General features: G+C 34.4%; 2 protein-coding genes across 2 annotated transcripts; both read right to left on the bottom strand.

Moving 5' to 3' along the window:
* Window positions 1-266: 266 nt before the first annotated feature.
* LOC113361765 lies at window positions 267-892 on the bottom strand. Its single transcript, XM_026604899.1, has 2 exons — window positions 565-892; window positions 267-465 (listed from the first exon to the last, which is right to left on the bottom strand). Exons 1-2 carry the CDS (start codon window positions 865-867, stop codon window positions 271-273), a joined length of 498 nt encoding a protein of 165 aa, XP_026460684.1. The 5' UTR covers window positions 868-892; the 3' UTR covers window positions 267-270.
* On the bottom strand, window positions 879-27,131 carry LOC113360206 (pre-rRNA-processing protein TSR1 homolog). The gene is made up of 4 exons (XM_026603741.1): window positions 27,123-27,131; window positions 1,345-1,551; window positions 922-1,008; window positions 879-887 (listed from the first exon to the last, which is right to left on the bottom strand). Exons 1-4 carry the CDS (start codon window positions 27,129-27,131, stop codon window positions 879-881), a joined length of 312 nt encoding a protein of 103 aa, XP_026459526.1.
* Between the last annotated feature and the right edge of the window lie 561 nt (window positions 27,132-27,692).

Genomic DNA, 27,692 nt, shown 5'->3' with positions numbered 1-27,692 from the left:
TATCTGAAGTTGGTTGCTTACATTTTTGAGCTACCAAACTTTTTGCCCGCTGCATCTGTTGTTCTGGTGCCGGAAGTATCTGGCCGATTACGATTTAGATAATCCCAAATTGAAATTAAAATTGATACTAACACAGATTATGAACCAAATTAAAAATTGAATCAAGTTTTATTATCACATAGATCAATTTACATCATTTCTTATAAAAAGATAACTGCAGCTCTTAACAAATAGCTTGATCCTTAAACCGACCAAAATTTTGGGTGCTCGCTAACATTTTAGTTGCCTAAGCCATGCTTTCTTGTAGTGACTCAAGTCAAATCCAACAGGACCCTGTTTCATATCACTAGGAAGCTTTTCGTACGGCATTTCAAAAAGATGTTTCGCGTAATCTGCACATTCTTTGGCTGTAAGAGGAATGCCATCACCTTTACCAATAGCTTTACGATATATTCTGAGGTCATCCTGTCCCAAACAAAATTATATTAGCATACTTGCTAACGAAATGCCTGAAGTCAGTACATATGAAATTAATGGGAATCTGGAATCCATGGTGGTACTTACTTTATTGCTCATTCTGTAGATGATTTTATTGAACCAACCTCCACATCCACTTGGCACAGCAAAAATATTGTCACTAATTTCATAGATCTTGTCCCTCTCCTCGGTGCTGGGCTTTTGGGGTATTCCTGATCTTCTGAGAATCCGTGCTGCTCTTGGATTCAAATATTTAAACTCACAACCGTCAGTTGCAATGTAGGTTCCAGCCTCGTTCCTCACTAGGGAAACAGTTGTACCAAAAATAGGACAAATATTCACATCCATGATCTCTACACCACGACGTTGCTCAAGTCTAAGCCGTCCCATTTCATGTGGTTTCAGCGGGGCTGGTAACGAGTTGCAGAAGCGAGCAGCCTCGACTTCATGCAACACACGCATGAAAACAATGTCACTCATACGCATTTTCCTCTTAAACGTGCATTTAGCAATCCCGTCTCTCTTTGCCGCCTGCCCAGTACGAAAATCATTAGAAACACAAAGAACAAAGTTCACATGAATGCCAAAGCTCCCGATAAGACAAAAACAGATCAACCAAAGAGGATATACAACTTAGACATTCACTCGGAGAAACAGTCCATGCCAGCTGCGGAAAACATAAGAGCGATGCAACATACATACGACTCATGTATAGAAGTCGAAAGAACATTCTTTCATGACTTCTAGTATCACAAAAGAAACTGGATGGCAACCTGTAATGTATATCTAGATACACATCATAAAACTATATTAACACTCAAGACCATACACAGAAGAGAGGATTTTGTTTGTAAACTTTGCACAAACCTCGTTAACATGCCCCCGATTTCCACTCTGAGTCCAAATAGGTGAACCTATAAATTCAACAACATCAACATCTTCTGGTTCAAACTTGATAAGAGACTTCCTCTGCTTGATTTTTAGAGGAGTTCCTTTCAGCTTGATTTCCTTCATTATCTTCATCTCAGGCTGTAAGTCAAGAACGACAGCCTTTGCTGCTACCCGAAGCGCTTCCTAATTCAAAATGCAAACCGTTTGGTAAAAGTAAGTATACATGATGTGGGTCATCGCACAGCAGATAAGTAGCACCTTCAAATCGCACCCTTAGATTTACAAATTGAAGGATCGCTCATTATGAGGAAACCAGATAAGTGACATGCATGTTACATTAACCAAACTATCACACATCGACATGCAAGAAAACTAAAATACTATTCAAAAGTTTAGAATAAAGTCTCTGGAAATTCATTATTTTTGTTTAGTTTTCTGATCTTTGTCCAAATGATTTCCAAGAATCAAGGACAAGTTATATGAACTTAAACATATGGTTGATTGTTTAACTTGTAATCTTGAAATGCTCGTTTTCATTGCAATACGAATCAAACAAGTATAAAGTTCAAATCGAATACACTAGACCTTAGCAGTGTCATTGTCCTAGAAGTGGTTATGTAACTAAGACTGAGTGGCATTGTTGTCGTAACTATTGAGCTTCATGGTTCATAGTTTCTTTGTGTTTTTGTGCTTTCTCTGTGTGTTTCCGGTTTGAATTTCGACTAGTCACATAGGTCATGAAGTAATTTATACTAGTCATATAGGTCATGAAGTAATTTCTACTATTCATTATCGATAAATATGAAGATCAGTATCGATTTGAACTTCAAATTTGGTATAACGGAAAAGAAACTATGAACCACGAAGCTCCGGGAGGGTTCTGGCTTCAAACTTAGCATGATACATCATATTTATCGATAAATATGAAGCTCAGTGTCGATTCGAACTTCAAATTAGGTATAATGACATAGAAACTATGAACCACAAAGCTTCAGGAGGGTTCTGACTTCAAACTTAGCATGATGCATCATCAAAATCGATAAATATGAAGCTCAATGCCGACTCGAGCTTTAAATTTTGTATAACGACAACGAAACTATGAACCAAGAAGCTCTATGAGGGTTCTGACTTCAAACTTAGAAGGATACATCATCAAAATAGATAAATATGAATCTCAATGTCGATTCGTACTTTAAATGTGGTATAATGGCATATAAACTATGAACCACGAAGCTTCAGAAGGGTTCTGACTTCAAACTTAGTATGATAAATTATCGAAATCATTAAATATGAAGCTCAATGTCCATTCAAACTTCAAATTCGGTATAACACACTATCATACTACTTGAACCAACTTTGTCAATTATACCACCGCCCATATTTCAGATCTGAAAATGAAGAGTTCTGTGGTGGTGAAGACGTTTATTTATGGTGAAGAAGATAAGGTTTCATACAGATAATGAAAATCTTTGGACGATAAAGATTTGATTAAGACTGTCATACGGATCAAGGAAAGTGTTTTCTTGGTGCTTTCTCTTTGTGCTTTTGTGCTTCTCTTTCTGCTTCACACATATTAGATATGCAGTCTGTCTCTACTTCTATTTCTTCGGTCTAGATTTAAAAATAGATTCCTGATTATAAATTAGACCGGTCTTTTTATCTGAAACCTACTGTTTGGTTTATACAAGTGCATCTCAATCGATCGACCTTAGTCAATTTCTCCACATAGTTATCTATCAAATAAACCGAATTTTCGTGGCTTCACTTAATTTCATTTTTTATTGTTCAATCTTACCCAATGTCAATCGGCCTCACTCATATTTTCCCAAAAATCATTAGGTTCTTTATCTATCATTTTAATTGAATGTTCATCGACCTTAATTAATTAAAGACATTATTTATCAATCTTGTCCAATATTACTGGATCTCGCTCAATTTTTCTTAGATTCCATGAGTTTATATGGTTATCGATCAAATAAACTAAATTTCCTTCGTTTTGACTTAATTTAACTTGTTATCCATCAATCTTACCCAATATCGTTGGACCTCACTCAGTTTCTCTTAGATAGATTGGTTTATCTAGTAATTCATTATTTTAACTGAATGTCCATAAGTAGTTCACCGAGGATGGGAACTACTGACAGTAAATCGGGAAAATTGACCAAGTTCCACCGATTTTTTGAAAAAAGGGAATTAATGATAATTTTAAAATTTTCAAGGTTTTGATAAAACACCTAAATCAATTTCATGTTAAATCATATGAATCAGATTTTTCCGATTCTTTCTTTTCTCTGTCCCAAATTTTTTTAATCACGAAATTAGGATACAAATAGTATTTAAGATCATACAAAATTGTGCAAATTACAAAACGAACAAGGAATTCGATTTTTCAAATTTATCTGGCCAATAGAAAGCCAAGATCTAGGTAATGATTGGAAACAAATTCGGTAATTACCTTTGGTTGTCAATTAGATAGAATTTCGAGTAATGTATTAGAAATGGACGGGAATGAACAAGTGAATTATTATCGTAGAAAATATGTAGAACATATAAATTTTTGATTGAATACTACAAATGTGTATAAATCAATTGAATGAAAATGATTAGCAAAATGAGAAAGAATGGGAAACTCACCTCGTAAAATTAATATAGAACTTCTATTGAAAAGCCACCTCGTAAAATTTCTACAAATCAAAATTAAACATCTCAATATCAAACATCAAACCCTAGATTGGTGATCGCTTCCCTTTCCCATTATTAGAATCATCCACTTTCCTTTTCTGAATTGGTGGTCGCTATACCTTGGTTGCTGAGACAGATTTTTAGCAGCCAAACATATTTTGAATTGCTGATACATGGTAGCTTGAAGTAAATAGCTACTAACCTACTATTCCACTCGCTATGTAGTATTGGAAAAATGCTGGAGCAACCCACAAATTTAATTAGTAGCTACGATTTAATGGGAGCATGTTAATAGCAACCAAAGTTTTTGGTAATTGCAAACGTGGTTGCTTAACTATTAAAGCGACCAAAATTTTGAGATCTTACTAAGATTTTGGTCGCTTAAACCAAGTTTTCTTGTAGTGAATTAAATTTTCGATTTTGCTCCATTAATTTCTTTGCTGTAGTCGATCAAATTTTGTTGTTAGCCTTAAATTAAAAAGATTCTCTAGAGATTATGCCATTAACTCCGATAATTCATTGCGCGTATAAAATAGATAGGTTCGTAGGTCGTCAATGGACATGCTCAGATTCGAGTATGGGTACTAGAAACCATGCCAATGCCGTAAATCTGTTGTTGCTGCTACTGCTTCCATTACTAGTTCCCAAGTGTTCATAATTTTCATGGTTCCATTTTGATACTGTGAAGGTGTTCGTACACAATGATATCGAAGGTTATGAAGTTTCGTTGGATATGCATTGCCAGTCTAATGATGACGATCTAGGTGTACATACGCTCCGTGTAGGTGAGGAATGGCACTGGGAATTTAAACAATCGCTGATTCGTAATACACATTTTTTGGTGTGATTTTCGTTGGTACGATAACTGGAATTATCGTCGGTATGAAAGTACAGTTACTGTTTATAAAGGCAATGGATGGTACGACAAATTCCATAAATTATGCGCAAATCGTTGCTACTATTCTGTTCGTCGAGATGCAATTTATCTGCTGCGTGCTGATAGACATGGTCAGTGGGAGAAAAGAGAAACTTGGCATTGATGCAGCAGAATGATTCAATTGATAAAATCATCTAAATGTCTCTTTTTCTTGCTTGGTTCCTATCGATGATGAAAATAATACTATAAATATTGATCTTGAAATTGAAATTTTAAATTTGAATTTGCCAGTGAATGCTACAATTGTTCAAAGTTTTGAAGGCCCAAGCCATGGGAATTTAGAAAGAAAGAAAGAACAAAAGATCCTAGGGGAATGGATTAGAAGTGGGTAAAAATCTTAAATCGGTGACTTATATGGATGGACGTAGGACCAGATTTACATCCACCTATCCTGTTGCTCACCCCAATTAGTATCCACAAAGTTGGTCAATTAACTCAAAAACTATCATTTTTTGGGTGAAAAAGACACGTAAAATTGGATACTGTTTAAATGGACGATAATGTAAAAATAACCGGATGTAAACAGTTGCACCCTACTAATTTTCAAATATTTTTTTATTATTAATTTACATTAGGATGCATCCAGTTTCATCCCGCTCTTTTTTAAATTTAAGCCAGGATGAATCCAGTTTCATTCTTCCTATTTTTTTGGTGTCCAATTCACCCAGACTAATTTTTACTCCTCCATTGGAACCATATTTTAAAAACATTATATTTGGACAAATAACCCATTTTCTGATTAATATATACACGAAATTGGTACCTTAAGTATAATACTTGCTTAAACTAATTAAACCTATATATACCTGCACCGCCGCCACTAAAACTGCCTTGTTATGCCCAAGCGATTCACGATCTTTAACATTTTCCACATTTATGTTCCTCCACCTCCTAAACTACCTTTTTCCATATTGGACATGTGGATAACTTCGAGGTGTTAAAAGCATTTTCCCGGCGAACATAGCCTTATCCAACGAGACACACTGTCACTTTACATATTTGTAGCTATTTAATGATGTTACCTAATTCTTCTTGGTAAAATAATGGTGCAATTAAGTTTTGGATTTTCCCTGGAACGTTCCTCCAATAATTTGTTAGCTGTAATCGATCATTTTTTTTTTGTTAGCCTTAAATTATAAAGATTCTTCAGTGATTATGCCATTAATTCCAATAAGCCATTATGTGTATAAATAGATAGTTAGATTGATAGGGCGTCATTAGATTCATCCAGATTCGAGTATGGGTACCAGAAAAAATGGCAATGCAGTATGTCTGTTGTTGTTGCTGTTGTTTCCATTACTAGTTCCCAAGTGTTCATCATTTTCATGGTTCCATTATGATAGAGTGACGGTGCGGGTAACAAATGAGATCGAAGGTTATGAAGTTTCGCTGGATATGCATTGCAAGTCTAATGATGACGATCTAGGTGTACATACGCTCCGCAAAGATGAGGAATGGCACTGGGAATTTCATCAATCACTGATTAGAAATACACATTTTTGGTGTGATTTTCGTTGGTACGACAATCGGGGTTATCGTTGGTACGAGAGTACCGTTACTGTTTATAAAGGAAATGGATGGTACGACGTATTCCATGAATTATGCCTAAATCGTTGTTCTTGGTCTGTTCTGCGAGACGGAATTTATTTATATCGTGAAGATAGACATGAGAGGGAGAAAAGAGGTACTTGGCATTGATGCAGCAGCATGATTCGATTGATAAAATCATCTAAACGTTTCGTTTTCTTGCTTGCTGTGTCTTGATGATGAAAATAATACTATGAATATTGATCTTGAACTTGAAGTTTAAATTTAAATTTGAAACTTTTGATTTACTTATTTTATGATGTTTTTGTTTATCTTATCATCGGTGAGATCACTAATTTTGTTCGAACTTGAAATGAAAACTTACCTGATATCAAAAAGAATAAAATCGGAGCAACTATCTTTTTGTGGCGTAGATTGAGTCGAAATCTATTTCGTTTATTTTCTTTCTACTCTATCCGTTTCAAAAATCCAGCCTATTATTTTAAAACGCACGGAAAAAGATTTGCAGAACATTGGATCAACCTAGAGTTTTAAAGAACCTGAAATCAATTCTCACAACAATATGATATTTTCCTTTCCAAAATAGAATATATTTTCTGTGTTATAAGGCGCCTAGTTAGCAATTCGGGATTCGGCAAATGTACGGAACGACAAACGTACGAGTATTATACGGTTTTGTAAAACTCAAATTCGGTCCAAAATTCGGTCAACAAAACGTGATTCGCCAGTAATTCGGAACGGCATACGTACGTGTATAATTCGATTTATAAATGTGAGTTCGGATCTGAAAATTCGGTATCTATATATAATAAATAATTAGTATTTATAAGGTCATAGACTAATTTTTATGCATACATGTGAGTTATTTAAAGAAAAAATAAACTTAATATGATGATATTAATAATATATACAACATTAGTCATCAAAGAGGACGTGGTATAGTGGTTTAGATCTCTCTCACCTCACCTTCACCTTCAAATCTCTTATGTCATTTTTGTTTCATAAAAATTACAACAACGTCTAATATTGGGCCGTGTATGCTTGGGGGCAGTAAAGCCCAAAAAATAGGGCCTTTGAAAACATAAAAGCTAAAAATTTCTGGCGAATTAAGCGGACGTATCATTCGGGATACGTAAACTTCGTGAACGATTCGCGAATAATCCGGGAATGCCACATAATACGCGTCTTGGGTTCGGAGTTGCAAACGTACGCGAATAAAACGGAAAAATTCGCGATACGGAAAAATTCGCAAATGATTCGCGAATCATTCGCGAACTTACTAACTAGGATAAGGCGGTTGATTTGTGGATGACCACCAGCATGCGGGGCCCACATTTATGTGCAAATGACACATGTATACGAAGTGTCATTCATACATGAATAGTTATCTCAAAAGGGTGATGTCTATCCCTCACTGTTACTACTATAAATAGCCCATAAGGGATACTCCCTTGTACGGTTTTAATTGTACACCTTGTTTGGTTGGAAGAATTGGAGTCCTAGGAATTCAAATGGGGTAATCCAATTCTTGGAATTGAATTCCGTGGAATTGGATTCAATTCCAAAAATTAGCGTTTGGTTGAGGTAATCCAATTTTTTGTGTTTTTACCTTGGAATCCAATTCCATTGCACACTAGACCAATGCAATGGAAATCAATTATTTTGGAGGGAATTGGATTCATAGGAATCAAAATTCTCAATTACATGGAGTTGGTTTGGACCGTTTGGTTCAAGGAATTGGTCACATTCCCCCGGAATTGGATTACCAGGAATCCAATTCCTTGAACCAAACGCGCTAGTAATTTAATAGAAACTAAGTTCATTAAGAAATGAAAACAGAAAACTATCTCCCTTCCATTTAGCTTGTAGTCTATATTAGTGTTCGAGATAGCAATTAGAATAGCACTAAGTTCTCATTTTTCTTTCCCACTTTATATTCAGAAGTGGCTATACATTTGGCTAACAAGTGAACATTAATTAGTTAGCCCGTTTCAACAACATTTCTAATTGCCCATGAATCATTATTAATGGTTCATTACCTCGGCTTCAAGATATAGAAGTCACGACTATTACAACAAGTTATCAGCACGAATTGCTATATGGCAATCGTTGGGGACTGACGATACGGAAAAGGATAATTCTCTTCAATCCTTGCATATTTAATTTAACTATTTCTAAGTAGTTTTATGTATATAATTTTTATTATATCTAACTTCGTTTCCTGTTTTAATTAGGACTTGTAAAAGAGAAAGCTAGACATCTTACCATGTCCGGTATGTGCTATTTGGAGCCCAGATAATTATACGGTAGATGAAGAGATATCCAAAATAGGTACGTATTGGCAACAACTCATATTTGTAATGTTATTCGATTTTCGAATTTACCAAATATTTGAGTTTTGTAGTGTTTTGCTATTTTTCCTCTTTAGCCAGCCAACGGAAGGTTTCTCCGTGTCTTTTTGGATAGCGTAGAGAATAAAATTGTCTTTGTTGGTACACCAGTGATTTTTGGTGTTAATGGTTTTAATACCGGCATAGCGAGGAATTGTTGCATCCTGGGGGATAGCAAATTTTTAATATTCCTCGGCTATAATAATCTCCGGAATTCAAAGTCATTTCACCTAAGGTCGGAATGCGATGAAAAATGGACACCGGGTTAACATGGTTAGCCAGTCTCTATCAGCGGTCTTTGAAATGACCTGCAGTTGATATCGAGACGATTTATTTTAAGATATAAAGAATGTGTTCATATTTAAACTTTGATAAATTAATATTTCGTCTCTGTAACCGATGAAATTGGAGATTTGTCGGTATTATGTTAGAACCGTTTCACCATCGATTTTTGTGGTAAATAGTTCGGCTTAATTTTTGGAGAAGATATATGCACCGTATAAAATGTTGTGGTGAGCAATAAGGAGAGCTGCATATTTTTGCGCCCTTATGTATTCCCGCTAGCTTTACGGCGTGCATTATATGCGCCAAATTCTATGCATCGACAAGCTTTAAAGAGCTAGTGCTTAATTTGCACTTTGTATATGTTATGTCAACAACAACGAGTGCTGCAAATTTTAACTGCGCCTCGTACATATACAAACGTCGAGCGATAATGAGTGTTGCATTTTTGTAAATGATATTTAGAGTTAATATCGTAACTTCTAGTCGCCTGAGATATTACCTAAAATCCTGAATTTGTTGAATTAAATTTGTGCTTGTACCTATTCAAATATTAGTTTATTTTTGGCAAATGAATAGACACAAAAATGTGAGAAATACAATTATGGTAGGAATATTTCTGAATATGGGAATCACAATAGTTATCAGGTTTGGGAATCTGATAAACCCCGCACCACCAGAAGTGGAAAAATACGGGATGGTAGCATAATGATTGGTTTGAATAAGCCATCTCTAAGCCTGGTAAAGCTCTGCTATCATTATGACAGACACAATACGTGCATCTGAAATGCCGTTTATTGTTGTTGATCTCTATCGGTCGTCTTGGCAGGACTGGAACTGATATTGAGATAGTGTCTATGTTCACAAAATTCATTTACAGTTTACTGTTAATTTTACATGGTAATGTAAATTATTAAAATTATTCCAGTTGGACAGTAAACGAGAGAGGAAACCTGATCAGTTACCTCTCGTGGGTTGCGTGTTATTATTGTTTTATGCACCCAGTTTCTCCCTTGATAGGTAGAGTAATACGGAACTGGATGTTCTGTTGACGGGACATTCCCGCTTGAGGATCAGGGGAAGAATCGTCTCATCTAAAATTTTCACAGCAAGAAATGCCTGAGGTGTTGGAGATTACTCTGTTGATATATTTAGCAAGAATGCTCTTGCTTGATTCAGCATAAGTAAAGTCCTTTCAAGGCATGCCATGGAATCGCAACGATTGTTTCGTCTGAAAATATGCTTAGAAGCATAGACGAAAAACCACTTGTATGAAGTATGCCAATCTAATCAGATAACGTCCATAATCTCTTCAAGTGATGAGTTGATATCTCCTGACGAGGAGCATGTCCATAAACTTGCGTTGTTATCTCTTGGCGAAGAATATCCGCAAAATCTGGTACCAATGGATTAGAATATCCTTATACTCTAGAGAATGATGTGAGATCGTTTATTTACTGATTGTTAACTTACTGTCGATAATGTTCAGAGTATCTACTGAAATCGATGTGGATGGTTATCCCCTCTTTGCAAAGGAATTATCGACAAAGTTCATATGATTGGAAAATATGGATCATAGTCCATATTGAGTTGTTCTCTCACTTGTATTTGCTTTTAGGACCTCAGTCCTAGCATCCACGAACTTTAGTTCGAAATTTGATACTTATAAGAAAGTGTAATGAGAGAATTAAGGTCGCTTGTTGTATAGCGATAACCTTGACAACGAGTTTCCGCGGACACTAACCAGGTTCATGGGAGTATGGTCTGGTAGTCATGCATGAATCGACATATCACCTGGATGGTAACCGTGTATCTATACTCATATATATTTTAAATGAAACTTTTGTATGTCATTCGTTGATGTTGTATCATCTTAGTGGTGATGGTGAGTAATTTGTTGTTCTTTTGCATTCATTGAATGGTTTAGTTGACTCATTCATAAAGCATTTTGGAACTTATTACTCATGAAACCATTTTCATGATTACTGTTTAAAACGTGCTACATTCCATTATTATTAATACAACAAGATTTGCAAAAATTGATGAGAAAATCTTCCCACCATTAGGGGGAGGAAAGGTTATCGCCTGAAAAAAGGAGTGAAATATTCTGGTTTGCATAAGATAAACCAGGATGTATCTCATCTTGATGTTTTCAAAAATGAAAGACATGCAGAATATTTGATATCTTCAGAAATTGCAAATCAAGTTGCTTCTTGAGAAGCTGTAGTAAATGGGTCATGTAAAACACACCTTGAGAATGGATATTAGCTGACTCAAAATATTATGCTTCTCCTAAAAAGGAAAGAACCAGTCACAATCATTTAAAGATAGTGCTCTCAAGGAGACTGTCAAAGGAAAATATGATTTCTCTGAGCATGGTTCTCATTATATGAAAACATCTTTGCAACGTCTATGGAACCTCCAAATGAGAGGATCTCCATAAGTCATGTTTGCAACAGGGAAATTTGTGATCGTAATACAATGATTGTTGGTGACATACTCGAAGTATCCAATGATACTTCTATAGATGATGCTGGTATTGAACCACTCACTATATTGGGATGTCATCAAAGATATGATTGGCTAAACTGGAAAGGTGAGATTCATACAGAATAACAATTTCTCATAAAATGCATTTTTTTGGTACTGCAACCAGAACACTCGATAATGTGAGCTACTCTTATCCACAGGTGGGTGTTTGTAGTACCGACATCCGATGATGTAGCCCTAGTGGCTACAGGTGGATGTTTACGCATAATGAGAAAATCAAAGTCAACAAATGGCACAAAGTCTTTCACAGAAATATGAAATGGATTACAAAGAAACATATTCCCTATTATGGATGCAACTACCTCTTTGGTATTTGCCTGGCAGTCTTTAAAGGACTCGACATGCATCTAGACGATGCGGTTATTGCGAATCTGTATGAAATAAAGATAACTACAGCTTTCCACCTATCAGTTTAATTACCATGTCATGTGCATTTTCTCAATAAAGATGAAAACGGTCAATTGTCTAAGTGAATGCTTATATTATCCAGGGATATGTGAACCATCTTATTTGCCCATATACTATGCATTTACTAGATTTGATATATACAACATCTACTTTATTGGAACTTCTGAAGAGTTCTCCAAAGCACAAAAAATGCTTAAAGCAGAAGTTCGAGATGAGAATCTCGGTAAAACAAGATTGCAGTTTGAACATTGTAACTAGCAGTCCATTAATTTCGTCAAACTTTGAAGGTGTAGAAATGTGTTTAAATGGAAAATCTAACACGATTACATTCATTCGATCTCTTACTTTAAAGATCGATCGGTTTAGATCTCAACAAAGGAGATGTATCACTCTGTGGTTTGTATTACACAAGAGATGTATAGATGGTACATTAGGTGAAATATGTTATGTATAACTTATATTGGATTTTTACTAAAAATGAAAGTCTGGTTCTATCCAGCACCAATATCGAGACATTGGTCCGAAGAAGACTTCTTCATATTCGTGGTACCATTAAGCTTGATCTTTTACATCAAAGATCGTTGAATGTCTCCCACAGAGAAAAGCTAATCAGGTTGTTTAAGTTTTGATTTTTGGCAGGTTTGTTAAAGCATCTCAAAAAATTCCCTCGCTAAATCTGGTTGTAGAGGATACTCGTTTATCCTCCGATCGATTATTATTGTTCAGACAAAGCTAGTTGAGAATAAATGACTGGTACGATCAGAAGGTCATTAAAGCATTGCACAGAGTAAAATAGGGCCAAGTTTCTTAAGCAAAGAAAGTCTTTGAAGACATTAAAGGATGGTTCGTGGTCTCTATGCAATATTATCAAGCACAATGATCAACTGGGAAGGCTACTCATCAAGGGGAGTAAAGCCATAAAAGACTATGGATATTGGAAATGTTGGACATTGCATCGTGTATTCTTTTTCCTTAGTGAAGGTTTTTTCCCACCGTGGTTTTCCTTGTCAAGGTTTTAATGAGGCATGCGAGTCCACCGCTATCCACGGTTTCAAATGTTGTACTCTTTTTCCCTTCGTCCTGGTTTTTCAGGGCAAGGTTTTAACGAGGCAACATCTGCGGGTTTATCATAGTTCTGAGAACTCATGTTTTCCTACGTTCAGGTTTTGTCCCTATGGGTTTTCCTGACGAGGTTTTTAATGAGATAACAATCATAGAACGGTGATCAACATCTAAAGAGATATATATATATCCATAGATGTTCTTGAGAAGCGATATCGGATAATCACATTTATATTCTGGTTCAGGCGTACAGGTTTTGTCCCAAGTGGTTTTCCTAACGCAATTTTGACGGAGAAAGTACCTCATGGCGGCGACCAACCTCACTCAAAGCTCAAGTTTTTTCTAGATGGTTTTCTTGATGCAGTTTTGACAAATAAAGAAATTAAGGCGAGCCCGCACCATTTAAAGCTACTAGTGTTGTACTCTTTTTCCTTCGACCAGTTTTTGTCCGAGTTGGATTTTTCTGGCAAAGTTTTGATGAGGCAACGAATTTCTTTTACTTGTATTTTTCCATCGGGTCCGACAAAGTATTAATTAGACAACATATTCATACTGGTGATCATCCAAGGGGAGTGTTATAAGGCGGTTGATTTGTGGATGACCACCAGCATGCGGGGACCACATTTGTGTGCAAATGACACATTTATATGAAGTGTCATTCATACACGAATAGTTATCTCAAAAGGGTGATGTCTATCCCTTATTGTTACTACTATAAAGTTTTGATGAGGCAACGAATTTCTTCTGCTTGTATTTTTTCATCGGGTCCGACAAAGTATTAATTAGACAACATATTCATACTGGTGATCATCCAAGGGGAGTGTTATAAGACGGTTGATTTATGGATGACCACCAGCATGCGGGGCCCACATTTATGTGCAAAAGACACATGTATATGAAGTGTCATTCATACATGAATAGTTATCTCAAAAGGGTGATGTCTATCCCTTATTGTTACTACTATAAATATCCCATAAGGTGTACTCCCTTGTACGGTTTTAATTGTAATGTAATAGAAATTAAGTTCATTAAGAAATGAAAACAGAAAACTATCTCCCTTCCATTTAACTTGTAGTCTATATATTGGGTCTCCTTGTATTGTTCGAGATAGCAATTAGAATAACACTATGTTCTCATTTTGCTTTTCCACTTTATCAGAAGTGGCTGTACATTTGGTTAACAAGTGAACATTAAGTAGTTAGCCCGTTTCAAAAACATTTCTAATTGCCCGTGAATCATTATTAATGGTTCATTACCTCGGCTTAAAGATATAGAAGTCACGACTATTACAACATTCTGCTTTTTATTGTTTTTGTTTTATTTTTCACGTCATGGGAGTAATAAATCCCGGTCTAATTGAGGGTTAAAAAAAGTCTGGATCACGGTATTTATGATGGTTCACGACCAGACGCAATTACGCGAACATAGGATGTGGGCACAGAGACACCAAAATTTCTCAAATAACATTTGGCATGGACGCGTTATGAAACCAAAAAATGAATAAATCCTTAGTAATTTATATTATGAATGTAAACCATTGAGAAATAAAATAAATTGCGTATAAAGTTGCATATATGCTGATGTATAGTCAACTAGGATATGACCCGTGCCATAACGGCACGGGGCTATGAATTTCTTTTTGGTGTTGGTTATATATGACTTATCATTTAAATTGATTGTCACTTTGTGCTAAAAAAAAATTAGTGCAATTTTTTTCTAAATTTTGAAAAGTTGAATCAGAGTTGAGAACCTTCTTTAATATCCCTAAAGAGTGTTATATTTGCATTAGTTCTTTGAACCGCGGACTATTTTCAAAAACAAATATTGACTGTGTTCTAGTATCAATGTATAATTGGCCTAGTTACACATTATTGATACTCGAACCTGTTATAAAAATTTTAATTGGTTGGGTTAATATAATTTACGGCCAGTCATTTTACGTCCATTAAACATGTCATTTGCATAAATATGGTAATTAACAATCATCATTCGCTACAATGTTTTACGTTTGGGAGACGTTACACTATACTATGAAGCCTCTTGATAAAGAACTATACATGTATGGTTTAAACTAACATCTGAAAAAACCCTAGCTTACAACGTTACAAAGAATAGGAAACGATAAAATGTAAAAGATTAAATCCTACAACATTCCTTTGGATATTAGTGATGTGATGTGTCCTTGAATGTTTCTTAGCGATGAAAAGTGATACGCTTGATGAAATTGGATACATCATATGTCCAGTATACTTTTCCTTGTAAATTAATAACACTATTTTATTGTCTTATTGAATTGTGAAAGACTCTGATTAAATTAAATGGTAGATCCAAATATAAGAAATATCCCCTATAGTACATGAATCGATAAACGATACATGTGTAGGAGAGTTATTCTTTATCAGCATATGCGTTTGAGACCTAAAAGTAAATAAGAGACTTAGTCTAAAAACCAATGGTACGGAAACTTGCAAATGGAATTGATATTACACACCTTGACCTAAGAGTACGTAAGAGACCCAAAACAACCATAATTTTATACTAAAATATTTCTTGAATCGACTTTTACAAACTGTAAGATATTTGTAAGAGTTTGGCTAGCTAGTTGGTATCTTCAATAAAATAAAAAAATCTCAAGTACTAAATGATAGATGCGAGATGTAGACGGGTTCCTATGCACTAAGCTCTCGACAATTTGGTCATACCAATCACATATATGTGCATATGAACCACATCTTTTAGCAAAAATTATACTTATACCTTTCTGGAATAAAATACATGGGATGACAATTTGTGTAGTCCCAATATATAGGTATACTGACACATCCCATAGAAAGACATTTTTCATCACCGCATTGCTGCCTAAACAGCTTTCTTCATTGGCTAAAAAAAATCTCCTGAAATTATAAGATAGTCTACTAACCATTGATGCCAACTTTATATGACTATGCATTATTTGACTATGCATGAAGAATTAGAATAAACAAATTGACTATGCATGAATATAGTCTGAAGAATAAATAAATATATGTTCATACAACCATTATTTGACTATGCATGAAGATTTAAGATAAACAAATACTCGATTTGTAAACTATCAAAAGGTTATTCTTATGAAGTGATACAATTTCAAAGTTCACATGATACAAAGAATTAGAATAATAACAAATATAATCAAGAAACTTCAATCCATTTGATACCAACACGTACACGACTCTAATCAAAATTAGAATTTGAACTCTCCAACAACAGTAGCAATACAATTAAAAAATGTTATTTACCGACCCAGGTTAAGGGCATAACGATGAAACCATCGTTTTTTTGATCATTTATTTTCACTCCATGTAAATCCTCTGATTTGGCCTGTAACAGTCAAAGTCTGATTGGAAACTTTTATGTCCGTAGAAAATAAAAATAGAAACAATGAGAAATTAAATGGTATGGTAATAAAAACACATTAACATCTGAATACAGAAACAAAGAAAAAACAAAATTAAGATAACAAAATACAATATTAATGAAAAAAACAAAGAGAAATCAAACTGCATAAATGAATAAAAATTAGGCGCGATGCATCATGGATGCATTGATATTAAACAAAAAATTAAAGGGAAAAGCTAACAACAATTATCTCAATCAACCAAAACAACAATTGACCATACCTTGAGAACAGTGTTGTGCAAAGGATGAACGTTAATAATCATACCTATTTATAGAAATAAGTTAATTAAAAGAGTAGAAATATATTCTCTAGTTGTTAATAAAAAATTTGAAAATTTCGTAATTTTCCAAGGCTTTAGAAAATAAATCGTAATTTTCCAAGGCTTTAGAAAATAAATAAACAAAATTTATACAATCTTCTAGTTGATTTACTCTATTTTTTATAACCAACCTTCTATCTTGACACTGGTCTTTGGATAATTTTAATTATCTAATTTAATTGATGTTTCAAAAAAAAAAAGGAAAAGAAAATTTAATTTTAGTGGAGAGATGTGAAGAAGATATTTCTTAGTTTTTGGTAATTATATTCCGGATATACTGAAACTGATATGGAAAGTGCAATTCATGCACAAAAAAAATACTGCCGTGTGAGGTAACCAATGTTAGATAGCTTTGGACGAATTCAAATTGAGGGTCAGTGACATGTTCTGCATTTGTATTCAAGTTTTAACACCTGATAAGGTTATACTACCTCCGTTTTAGAAAAAGATATACTTTCTCTTTTTATTTAGCTTAAAAATAGGCCAAACTGAAAAGACGATAATATCTCTTTTTTAAGAACGGAGGGAGTATTTGTTAACAGAAAATATAGCCCTCTTGTTTATTTTTGTTTGCGATAAGAAAACTTGGATCTCACTGAACATTTGGGACCGTAATTAACACTCCTCATTTATCAGTCTAACAAAAAAAAACTCCAATATCTTTACAAAATTATCCATTGACCGTATGTAAAAATAGAACAGCAAATGCAACATCGCAAACATTCAACAACCATTTTTGAAGGCACTATATTTTAACCTTAACTAAAGATTAATTGTGATGATTTGGAAAGTCAAAATAAGAAGACTTCATGAAGATTATACATACAAAAAGAGTCAAAAAGATTTACAAAGTGTATAAATACAACTGATATCGATATCTCAAACATCTCACTCAGGCGGACCTGATATGCTTGTCGAGGTGCCAACTGCTAGGTTCAAATCCCACTCACTGGGAACATCTCAAAGGTCCCGCCTCTTGGTTAACATCCTTTCGCCCAATATGATTGTGGCGGTATCGTTACTCTAACACAACAGTAGCACCCAATAATACATTACAATGACAAATCTGACACGAAACCTCGATTTCCTTAAACAAATTACACATTAGTTGATCAATTTTCTTGAGTACCATAAATTTAAATATTACAGTACAGTACTACTACACTCCGTTCAGCGTTTACATACCTATGCCAAATTCATTTTTTAGGTCCCTCACTAACCCGCACAAAGAGTACATTGGCTAAAAAGGGGGAAAACAATATAAAGTAGAAGTGATTAAATAGACTACTCACTTATCTTTAAAAGCACACTAACTATTTTATGTAAAAGCATACCCAGAGAAAGTTTACTTAACAGAATTCCTATCACCCAACTGAAGTTAAAGCCCATTTTGACGCCCAAAATTTGACGATAGGTTACTCCAGTGAAGTGGGTATGAATCCCACGTCTCCCTGTTGAAACTATGATATATTGGGGGAGAATCACCTTCAATCTTAGTTATAAGAACCTGTTAGGATAATTTTTGCTATTAGGGAGGTTCATTAATCTTTTGTCCAAGTGATAAAAATTTTCAGAATGACCTTCTTATTAAAAATATTAGTTTCAAGGTTTGAGTATGGAAACTGTCTCCTAATCATATGTACCGTGTAAGTATCATTTTTGATATTAGGTCTCGCAACACCTGGGCATAGTTGTGAAAACTTTGGAGCAAAAAATTGGGCCAAAAAAATGAATGTGCATTTACCTGGAAGAAAAATATCTCCCAGTACTGCGTAGGGCTAAGACGATTATTTTGTATGCGGAGGAATTGGTGGAGGAACTACATATTGCAGGAGTGGAGTCTTCTCGTAACAGGTGTGGATTTCAGTACTCATCCCCTTTTCCACAGTTGACTCACCTACAAAGTAATGTATCTTATTTCCAAACATTCAATTTCTACCTTATTCAAGTGTTAAAACTTGAATACAGAGATGTAGCCTTTTTTACTAAACCGACCAATTGCATCCAAAGAGAAAACATTTATGAATCAGTAACACAAAATTGTGCAGAATTTAACTCCTAAAAAAGCTAAAAACGCAAAATCAAAATTTACGTTTCAAAACTCAGTTGACAGAGACATTCAAGTACATAAGAACCAAATGAACTTGGAGTAATACCTGAATTTAAATACGCAAATTGCTACTAATGTTGTTACGCCTTCTCTATACTTTTTTCTTAAAACTAAAAACCCTCATGAGAATGAACAAATTTAGTCGCAACAAAAACTTGATTCATTGATTGATCGAATCACTAAAACAGAGAAAATCTATGGATTAGAAAATAAGTTAACTAGCTTTAAAATGGTAGAGGGTTTGAAATGGGATGGTCATTTTGTTCAAATCATCAGTGAAAGCAAAAAATGAAAATTAAAAAAAAAAACTGAAATCTCCTGAGAAGAAAAGATAAGTTTCATACTCAAAAGTTTGAAACGAAGATCATGAGTTGATCAATTACAATCCTGGATTTAAGATTCATTTTCCTTTCAATGTCTTTAGGTTTCTTTGGAAACAACGATATGAGCGTTTCTTTTTCTTTCTTCTAAAATTGGATGAATGCAATTAATTTCCTTGAGAAACGGCTTTGACCTTGAAAGTAACTAAAATGCTCTATATTGAATGAGATTAGGGTGAGTAAGAAAGTGGAGAGGAGAAAGGAGTGTAAACCTAAAATGTGGCCCAATCCAGACTGTCCTTTATTGCCCAAAATGTAAATCTCAATCTTCAAGTGTCACCAAAGTGTTAAAATTTGTAGCTTAATCAGGACCGTCCTTTATATATCCGAATTGTAGATGTCTGTCGATTGGTAAAGCCACCACTGTTCCTTATAATATAGATAAATGTATAAAGATTTCAGGTTGTTAATGAGACATATTCATCCTAAAATTTACTACGACCGATGTGTACGACATCACCAATGTGTCTGATGGGCAGATACGCGTATCCAACTGTCAGACGAGCGTTTAACTTTGACACGCTCCCGAACAAGAGTGTCCGTGCTACCTAAATTTACAATGCAAATTGTCCCTTACATCAACGAAAAATTAAGTTGTTGTCAAGATCAACCAGAAATTAACAGGGGTGTATTGGATCATGTTTTATCTAGATAAAATTAGATACTAGTTTTATCAGAATCTAGTGGATTTATAATGTTTCTTAAAGAATGTTTAAGATTCTTATAGATATATGATTCTGGATTATAATGGATTGCCTTGAGAGTAGTTAGATTTTTAAAAACTAAAGTATATTATCAATTAGTAAGTTTATTTGAAAAAACCAAGGTCATCTTGATTCCCTTAAAAAAAATATCCAAAAGTTTGAGGTGGTGGTAGGCAGTGGTGGTTGGTGTATGGTGTATGTGGTGTGGTGGTGGCGGTGATGGTTGGTGTGTGTTGTGTGGTGGTGGACGGTGGAGGTGGTGGTGGGCGGTGGTGGTTGGTGTGTGTGGTGTGGTGTGGTTGTCTGGTGTTGGTTGGTGGTGGTGGTGGTTTGTAATGGTGGTGGTGGAAAAACATAGCATGTTGTGATAAAAAGAAAATTGTCCATAAGAATCCATGTAACTCTTGTGGTTTGGGTTAAGATTGATATCAGATAATAACATACATATTTTCCCTACAAATATCCATATGAATCCATATATATCTTGTTTCTTAAATATCCTAAGAAATTTTAAATAAATTGAATACCTAAGATATTTGTGAAATCTAAAACAATCCTGATTGAATATCATGAATATTTAATGATTCCTTACATATCCTAGTTGAATACCTAAGAATTTTTAGCATTCTTAAATATCCAAATAAATCCCAATCCAATACATCCGTGCAAGTTGTATTTAAGAATAAGAAATGTGACATCTTGGAAACTTTGGACTTCCACCGGGCGCGATTCTGCCTAATGGAAACCCCAATTAAAAGTCATCTGTTTGTGAGGGTTTGTCAGGAAACCAACGGACGTCCTAGACGACCTTCCATGGGAGGCCACCTACGGTTGGATTGACATCGTCCCAGACTTGTGAGGGTCCAACGAAATATCAGGATTGGTTTTGGTTCCATCAACTGAGGGGTCTTTCATGAATTGCCACCTATAATGGGATGCGAATTAAGACCTGAAAAGTTTCGTCTTCCATGTGGTGGGATGCTCAATAGGTGGTACGAACTGTCAGCTAAGTACCAATAGAAATCATCCCTCGCTTAATGATATAAGACACCTCATAGAGATAGTAACCTTCGCCAGATCAAACTATGTGACTCGATAGTGGCAATAAGCAGGAATACGCACGAAGTAATTTATAGAGTAAGTAACAAAAACATTGGTTGTGTTTAGACCATTCTCTATATAATAACATAGTTTTTTCGAGCGTTTTCATCCATCGAAGCTTGTGGTTGATTCTCTATTCTGGTTGATTCTCATTTCTGATTGATTTTGACCCCACCAATATAATTATTTTAAGTAATAAAATTATATTTTGATCAATTAATATAAGAAGAATAATATTCGGTCACCAAAATATATTTTTCTACCAAAAACAAAATTACTATAATTGCGAAAAATATATCCAAAAATATGGAGCATATTTAATTCTAAATACTAAATCTAAAATGTTGACGAATAAACAAAAATCACTCGCATCACGATGTTAGTTCATCATAATTTCGTTACAAAGACAAATCAATCATAAAAATAATTAAAATATTAAACAAATCCAAAATGGTCCAATGTCCAATTACACCACTGATAATCAAACTAATCGTATTTATAGCCGAGATTATCAATAATTGCATAATTATAATTTTAATTAAATCAATTATTAAAGTAGAGTTGTGGACATTTACCGGTAAATAGAAGCATCTTCCTCTTTGGTGAAGAAAATGATTGTTAGCCCTGTCCAATAGTAGAGATACGAAATCATTAGAAATCGTAAAGATATGAAAACATGATATCAGTTAAAAAATTTTAGAGCGATTAAATAAAAAACATTAGTAGAAATTAAAGTATATTAATTAAAATGAGTTTCAATAGTATTATTTTTCTCAACATTATTACTTCCAATAAAAAATAATCATAATAATCCTATTGCTAATTAAAAACGTAAAAGAATAGTAAATACGGCAAAGAATATCAACATCATTCTTATGGCTATTTTACGTAATATTTTTTTCTTAAAAATACTAAGTGCATTAAAGAAAGGTATTTTGAGTAATTATGATAAGATAAAAAAGTAATCCATGGTTGAAGTATACCAAAATTAAACAATACAATGATCACTACACCCGGAAAAAATCTATATATTTTGGATATTCTTGATGTCGATTAATGTTATTTCCAAAAGGATAACACCTTTTTATTATGAGTTACAAAATGTTCTTACAAAATCTATGTATTTTTAGATATTTTTAGATATCAATTAATATTATTTTCAAAAATAACTTTTTTATTTATGAGTTCGTACCTTCATTCCAAGGAAGGCTATCTCGAGAGCAATTTCGCGTAAACATACCAAATATTTGTCTGAATGTGGTTCTCATGGTTTTGGTTTAGGTGTCTTAGATTTTACTGCATTAGGGGAGCTTAGTGAGGATTTTATTTGTTTTTTCAAGCGTCTGAAGAATTTTTTAGTTAATAATGACATTGGTAGTGGTTTAGGCAGTTTTATCTTCCATAGGCTGGTTGTTGTTATTCAGAAAGGGGTTGGTGCTCAGCTTGTTGCTGGCTGCCAACCAAAGGTTCTATATTTGATTTTTATGAGTTGGTTTCTTTCGATATAAATTTAACATTCCAGCAAAACCGAAACCCCATTTATTTTGACGCCGCTTTTCTCTATTTTTTTATTTATGATTTTGTTATCTCTTTCGGGTTCTTTCGTCTGATTTTTCATCTGATCTACTTTCATCATTTGCAGGTAGGTACCTGGATCCTGCATCAGTTGTAGCCGGGCATGTGTCAAGGTATAAACTCATTCAACAAATAATATTGCAGTGAGAATAGTGAATAGATTCGGTTAATCATCGTAATATCAGGTTTTAATTGATTTTTGTTTTTTTTCTTTTTAGTAAAGCAGACTATCATTATTTTTTGTTTTCATATTATTATTATATTCTCTTTTGATTTTGTTACTGGTGTCCGGCAGCTTTGGTTAGATAACAAAGTAACCAATATCAACTCAATTTTGGGTTTCAGTATTTTATTTTCATTTTTGTAGTCGGATCAAAATTGTAATACGCAGATAGATATACAAGAGGCTTGAAAGTTTGAATCTCCCATCAGAGTAAACAATTAGAAAAACAAGAATAACTTGAATGGTGTAGTGGTGTTCAAAGCATGAAGTTCTGATGCCAGAAGGAAGCTGGCGAAACATCACATGAGAACTAATAATACTCCATCTAAGTGTTGTGTAACTCTTCTTTGCTTCATCTTTATATAGTATTGTTTCTCTAATTTTACCCGTTGATAATTGGTTAGCGATACAATAATGTTTGCAACCATAATTGATTTAATTTGTCTCTTTACTACAATTGTATTTGCAATCAGATTTAGTTCATTGGGTTTTTCTCCTACTATGGCAATGTATTTATGTTCTTCAAGAATAAGTTCGTCTTATTATCTCATCCGGCTGCTGCTCTTATATGAATTGGCTTAACCTAATAATGTCATGTTCTGGTTATTTTATGAAGTATAATAACCTAAGATTGTGCAAGTTGTGGTGTTGTAGGTTCTACATAGCTGGTCATTGTTGTTTATATTGCGCATGGATGAAACAACCAGGTTTGTCATACAGAATATTTAGTGTTGAAGAATTTTTTGATAATTAATAGGAAAAAAGTTGTTTTGAAATAGATCTTCTCTGGGCATTTTAGTTTCACATTGTTATTGTTCTCGGGGGTTCTTGGTATATATTCTTAATCGGGTTTCCTTATCCTGGCTACTACTGCTAACCCGTTTTCTTGAATTTTTTGGTTATTTAGCTTAGCAGATGTCGTCAGGCAAGACAACTTTGTGGCCATCAACTATGTAAATCTGAGGATTTGTGGGAGAAAGTTGTTGTTTTTCTTTTCGCTTCAAAATTTTGTCCAAATTCTTTTGGCAGTCCGGTTAGTGTTCCCTGCATATTAGTGGTCTGGATACTCCTAACCTGCTCCAATAACATCGCTAAGTAGTATAAATTGTCTTCAAGTGGAATGAAATGTTCCACTTGCAAAAGTCTTTTCTCTTTTTTGGTCACTTTCTTTGACTTTCTCTTTTGTGCCCTCTCTTGAGTAAATTCTCTTGCGTTGTGTGATTGTTTTCTTTGGCAAGTTTTATGCATCTAAAAACTACCACATTGTAATAGACCAGCAACACAGTATACTTCCATAACAATAACATTTTATAAGCCTTTTCACATTGATTTCTTATGGAAATCTTTACAAGTGCATTAAAGATATACTCCATTATTTCTAAGGGACAACTTAGGCAGAAGAAAGTCTGTCTGGTGCGTAAATTTAACCATTATTTCAAATATGTAGCAAAGAGATGTGCATGTGAAAAAATACGTGTACTAAGATTTGTCAAATACGTGTACTTAGGTTTATATACCATTGGCCTACTGCTAATAGAGTCTTGATCTCCCTGGGTTTGTAGTTAACGCTTGAGGGAAAACAATCACATCCCAAGTTGTCCACATAATTGTAAGATATATTTAAAATCGAGATACTTAAAAATTTAAAAGAAATCTCAAACGGGTATCAAAACATGCGGCTCTTAAGTCCCCTACAAGGGCCCTGTTAACTCGTATACCTATATACGGGTTAACAGGGGTATAATAGACCTTGATTTGCATAGGAAAAATAAATCAGTTACTCAATGAACAACAAATTAACCTTGTCTGCAATCGAGATTTATTTTCCGTCAATGCCCTTAAATTATTAAATAAAAAAAATAAAGGTAGTCAAACCGGCAATTACGAAGTTCCCTCTTCCTTATCTCACTTTTCTCTGCTTTTCTTCTTCTTCTCCGATTTAATCACACTGTTAACCTCTAAACTAAATATCTGTTCACCTTCATAAACAATACCTATCCATTGATGTCGTTATCACACTCCCTTTCTTTCTTTTTTGCGATAATTTTTAGAGAATTTTTTTTTTTTGATCGGTATCATCAGGTTTTATAATTATGAATAAGCTAAGAGAACTGAAAATAAGAGATTGAAAGATTACGATTCCAACGGGTGTAAGTTGTTTTTATTATGGGCTGAGATTTTATGTGTTTCCAATTCTCAACCATTCCACCATTAATGGTCATCAGTCGTTCACCTTCAAAATCCTAAATTCACCCAAATTTGGCAGATTTAATTTTTCTCAACTGCTATGGGTGATTAAATGTGAAGAAAATAAATAAACTAACAATTGATATTGCAATCAGTAATTTTATTTTGGATTTTACGATGTTGGATCCATGGTTTATGAACAAATTTATTGATTTGAATCATGATATAGATTTCTCTTGTCAAAGGTATAATCTTAATCGTAAGTAGTTGATTTTATTCAAAAGGTGTTAAATTTCAACGTATTTCGGTGTTTTTCAGAGATTTTTTTTGGCCTTGAGAATTTACGGCTTGAAGATTTGGTTTAGTGTGAAGTTCAGTCAAGCTGTGTTGTTGCTGGTAGCAACAATAAAGATGGAGTATGGTAGTTGAGAAGAGCCCAAACAAGGTGATGTTGCGATTGACTGGCAGTGATGATTATGGGTTTGAGCTTGGTTGAGTTTGAGAATGGTGATGAAGATTGCTGCCGTGATGATTATGATTAAACGGTGACTGAAGTTTTACAGACGAGGAGAAGCAGTCATGTAAGAATGAGAATTTAGTCATGAACGGACGGTAAGAACCAAAAATAAAAAATTCCCTACAATTCCAAGGGTATTTATGGAAAAATGCAGCATTTGTTAAAACAATTTCTTATAAGTCTAATCGCTGAAATCCAAGTCAAAAATTGATACAATCTATATAAAATATTAATGCTAAACGTATAGCCTGGTATACAAGTTAACATTTGCCCTACAAAATTGAGGAGTCGTAGCTACGGTTGGCAAACCGTCAAAACTAGAAATGGCCGCCATAAGTAGCCCAATAGCCGTCAGAAATATGCATTTATGAGGGAGGACTAACCGTCATGTATGGAGGCGTCACAAATGTTTTTTCTGACGGATTTATTCTATATATTGATGGTTTGTCAACCGCCAAAAATAGATCATCCTATAATTGACGGATTTTTTTCCGCAAGAAATGAATCATTAAACTGATGGAGTTTTTTTGCCGTCAACTGCTAACGACTAACCGTTTTTCTATTTTCAAGGGTTTTGAAACCGTCGCTAGTGTTTAAAATGAAATTAAAATAAAAATTAGTAGGCAGAATGCCTTCCTTTATTTCCTGTCACAACCTGTTACCATACTGCCTCAGAGAACATATTTAACAGGCAATCACCTTAACAAACAAGTTACTAACATTGACACATAAAAGAGATTCATTAAGATGCTATCATTTCTGTCAAAAGACTCAGAACATTGAAATTCTGGGCAGAAGGTATATCATCATCTTGCCATTGAAAGTAAAGCTATATTAACTAAACCAAAAAAAAAAAGGAACACATCCAAAATGGTTGTGAAGGATTGGAATAAAATCAAAATACACCTGCAAGCGGGAAACCCCAAAAAGAAATGCCACATTCACTTGTATTCAAAAAGACAAACATCTAACCTATGTTGTTTTGACTTGTTAGTAGTTACCCTTATATGCACCACCCCCTTCTATACATTGATTCTTGCTCTCCAAATTAGGTTCGCAGCATATAGCTGATACGAAAGTCCTACAAAATAACATCATTTTGACCATAGAGAAAGATTGTTTAATATGGATTTGGTGAAAGTTGTGGAACAAATAACACCTAGTTAACTTTACAACTGAAATCTTAAGGAAATCAGCTAAGCGCCATTGCGTTAAGAGAATATATTTTTTGTTAGTGTCACATAAAGATGTCATGCCATGCTCAAGGTTTTAGTCAAGAGTAAATGAAAAAAACCTAAAAAAATTACGAATTGCAAGCTTGATTGAAGTAAATTAGTTACCTGAACCATTTTGAGGCTTTCAACTTCTTCCTCCAATTCTGCTATCTTCTTTAAGGCTTATTGAAGAGGCCCATTGGCAGTTGCGATTTCATCACGTTTAACAAGTTGTGCCTCCAATTCAGATATACGTTTCATTGCAGCTTGAAAATCCCCAGTAGTAATCTCCAGTTGTTGTCTAAGGTTCACATTTTCAACATTTAGATCATCGGTAGCTTGAGATGATGATTCCTCACCCCAGTATTTCTTTGGTTTTACAGCATTTCCAAGACAACGAACGCGGCCCTCTTTATCTCGTCCCTTGATTTGTGCAAATGAATCATTTCGTCCTTGTAGCACAATAGGAGAACCTGGTAGGCTTGCTTGGTACTCTACTTCCTCCATTTGCTTCTATAAACATGTCAATTTTCAAATTAATTTCGGGGTCCATTAATACTTCGTCCGTATCTTCTGTTTTCCTTTTCCTTGTATGTGTAACACCATAGAGCTCACAACGTTTCGGAGGTCATCCTAGTTCCTTCGCCAACTACAAATAAATATTTAAGCATCTGGTTATATATGCAAATCCCCATA

The sequence above is a fragment of the Papaver somniferum genome, chromosome 3 (genome assembly GCF_003573695.1).
Source record: "Papaver somniferum cultivar HN1 chromosome 3, ASM357369v1, whole genome shotgun sequence".
In the NCBI taxonomy this organism is placed as follows: domain Eukaryota; kingdom Viridiplantae; phylum Streptophyta; class Magnoliopsida; order Ranunculales; family Papaveraceae; genus Papaver; species Papaver somniferum.
Note: the sequence above shows the minus strand (reverse complement) of the source record. Positions and strands in the feature narration are given on the sequence as shown.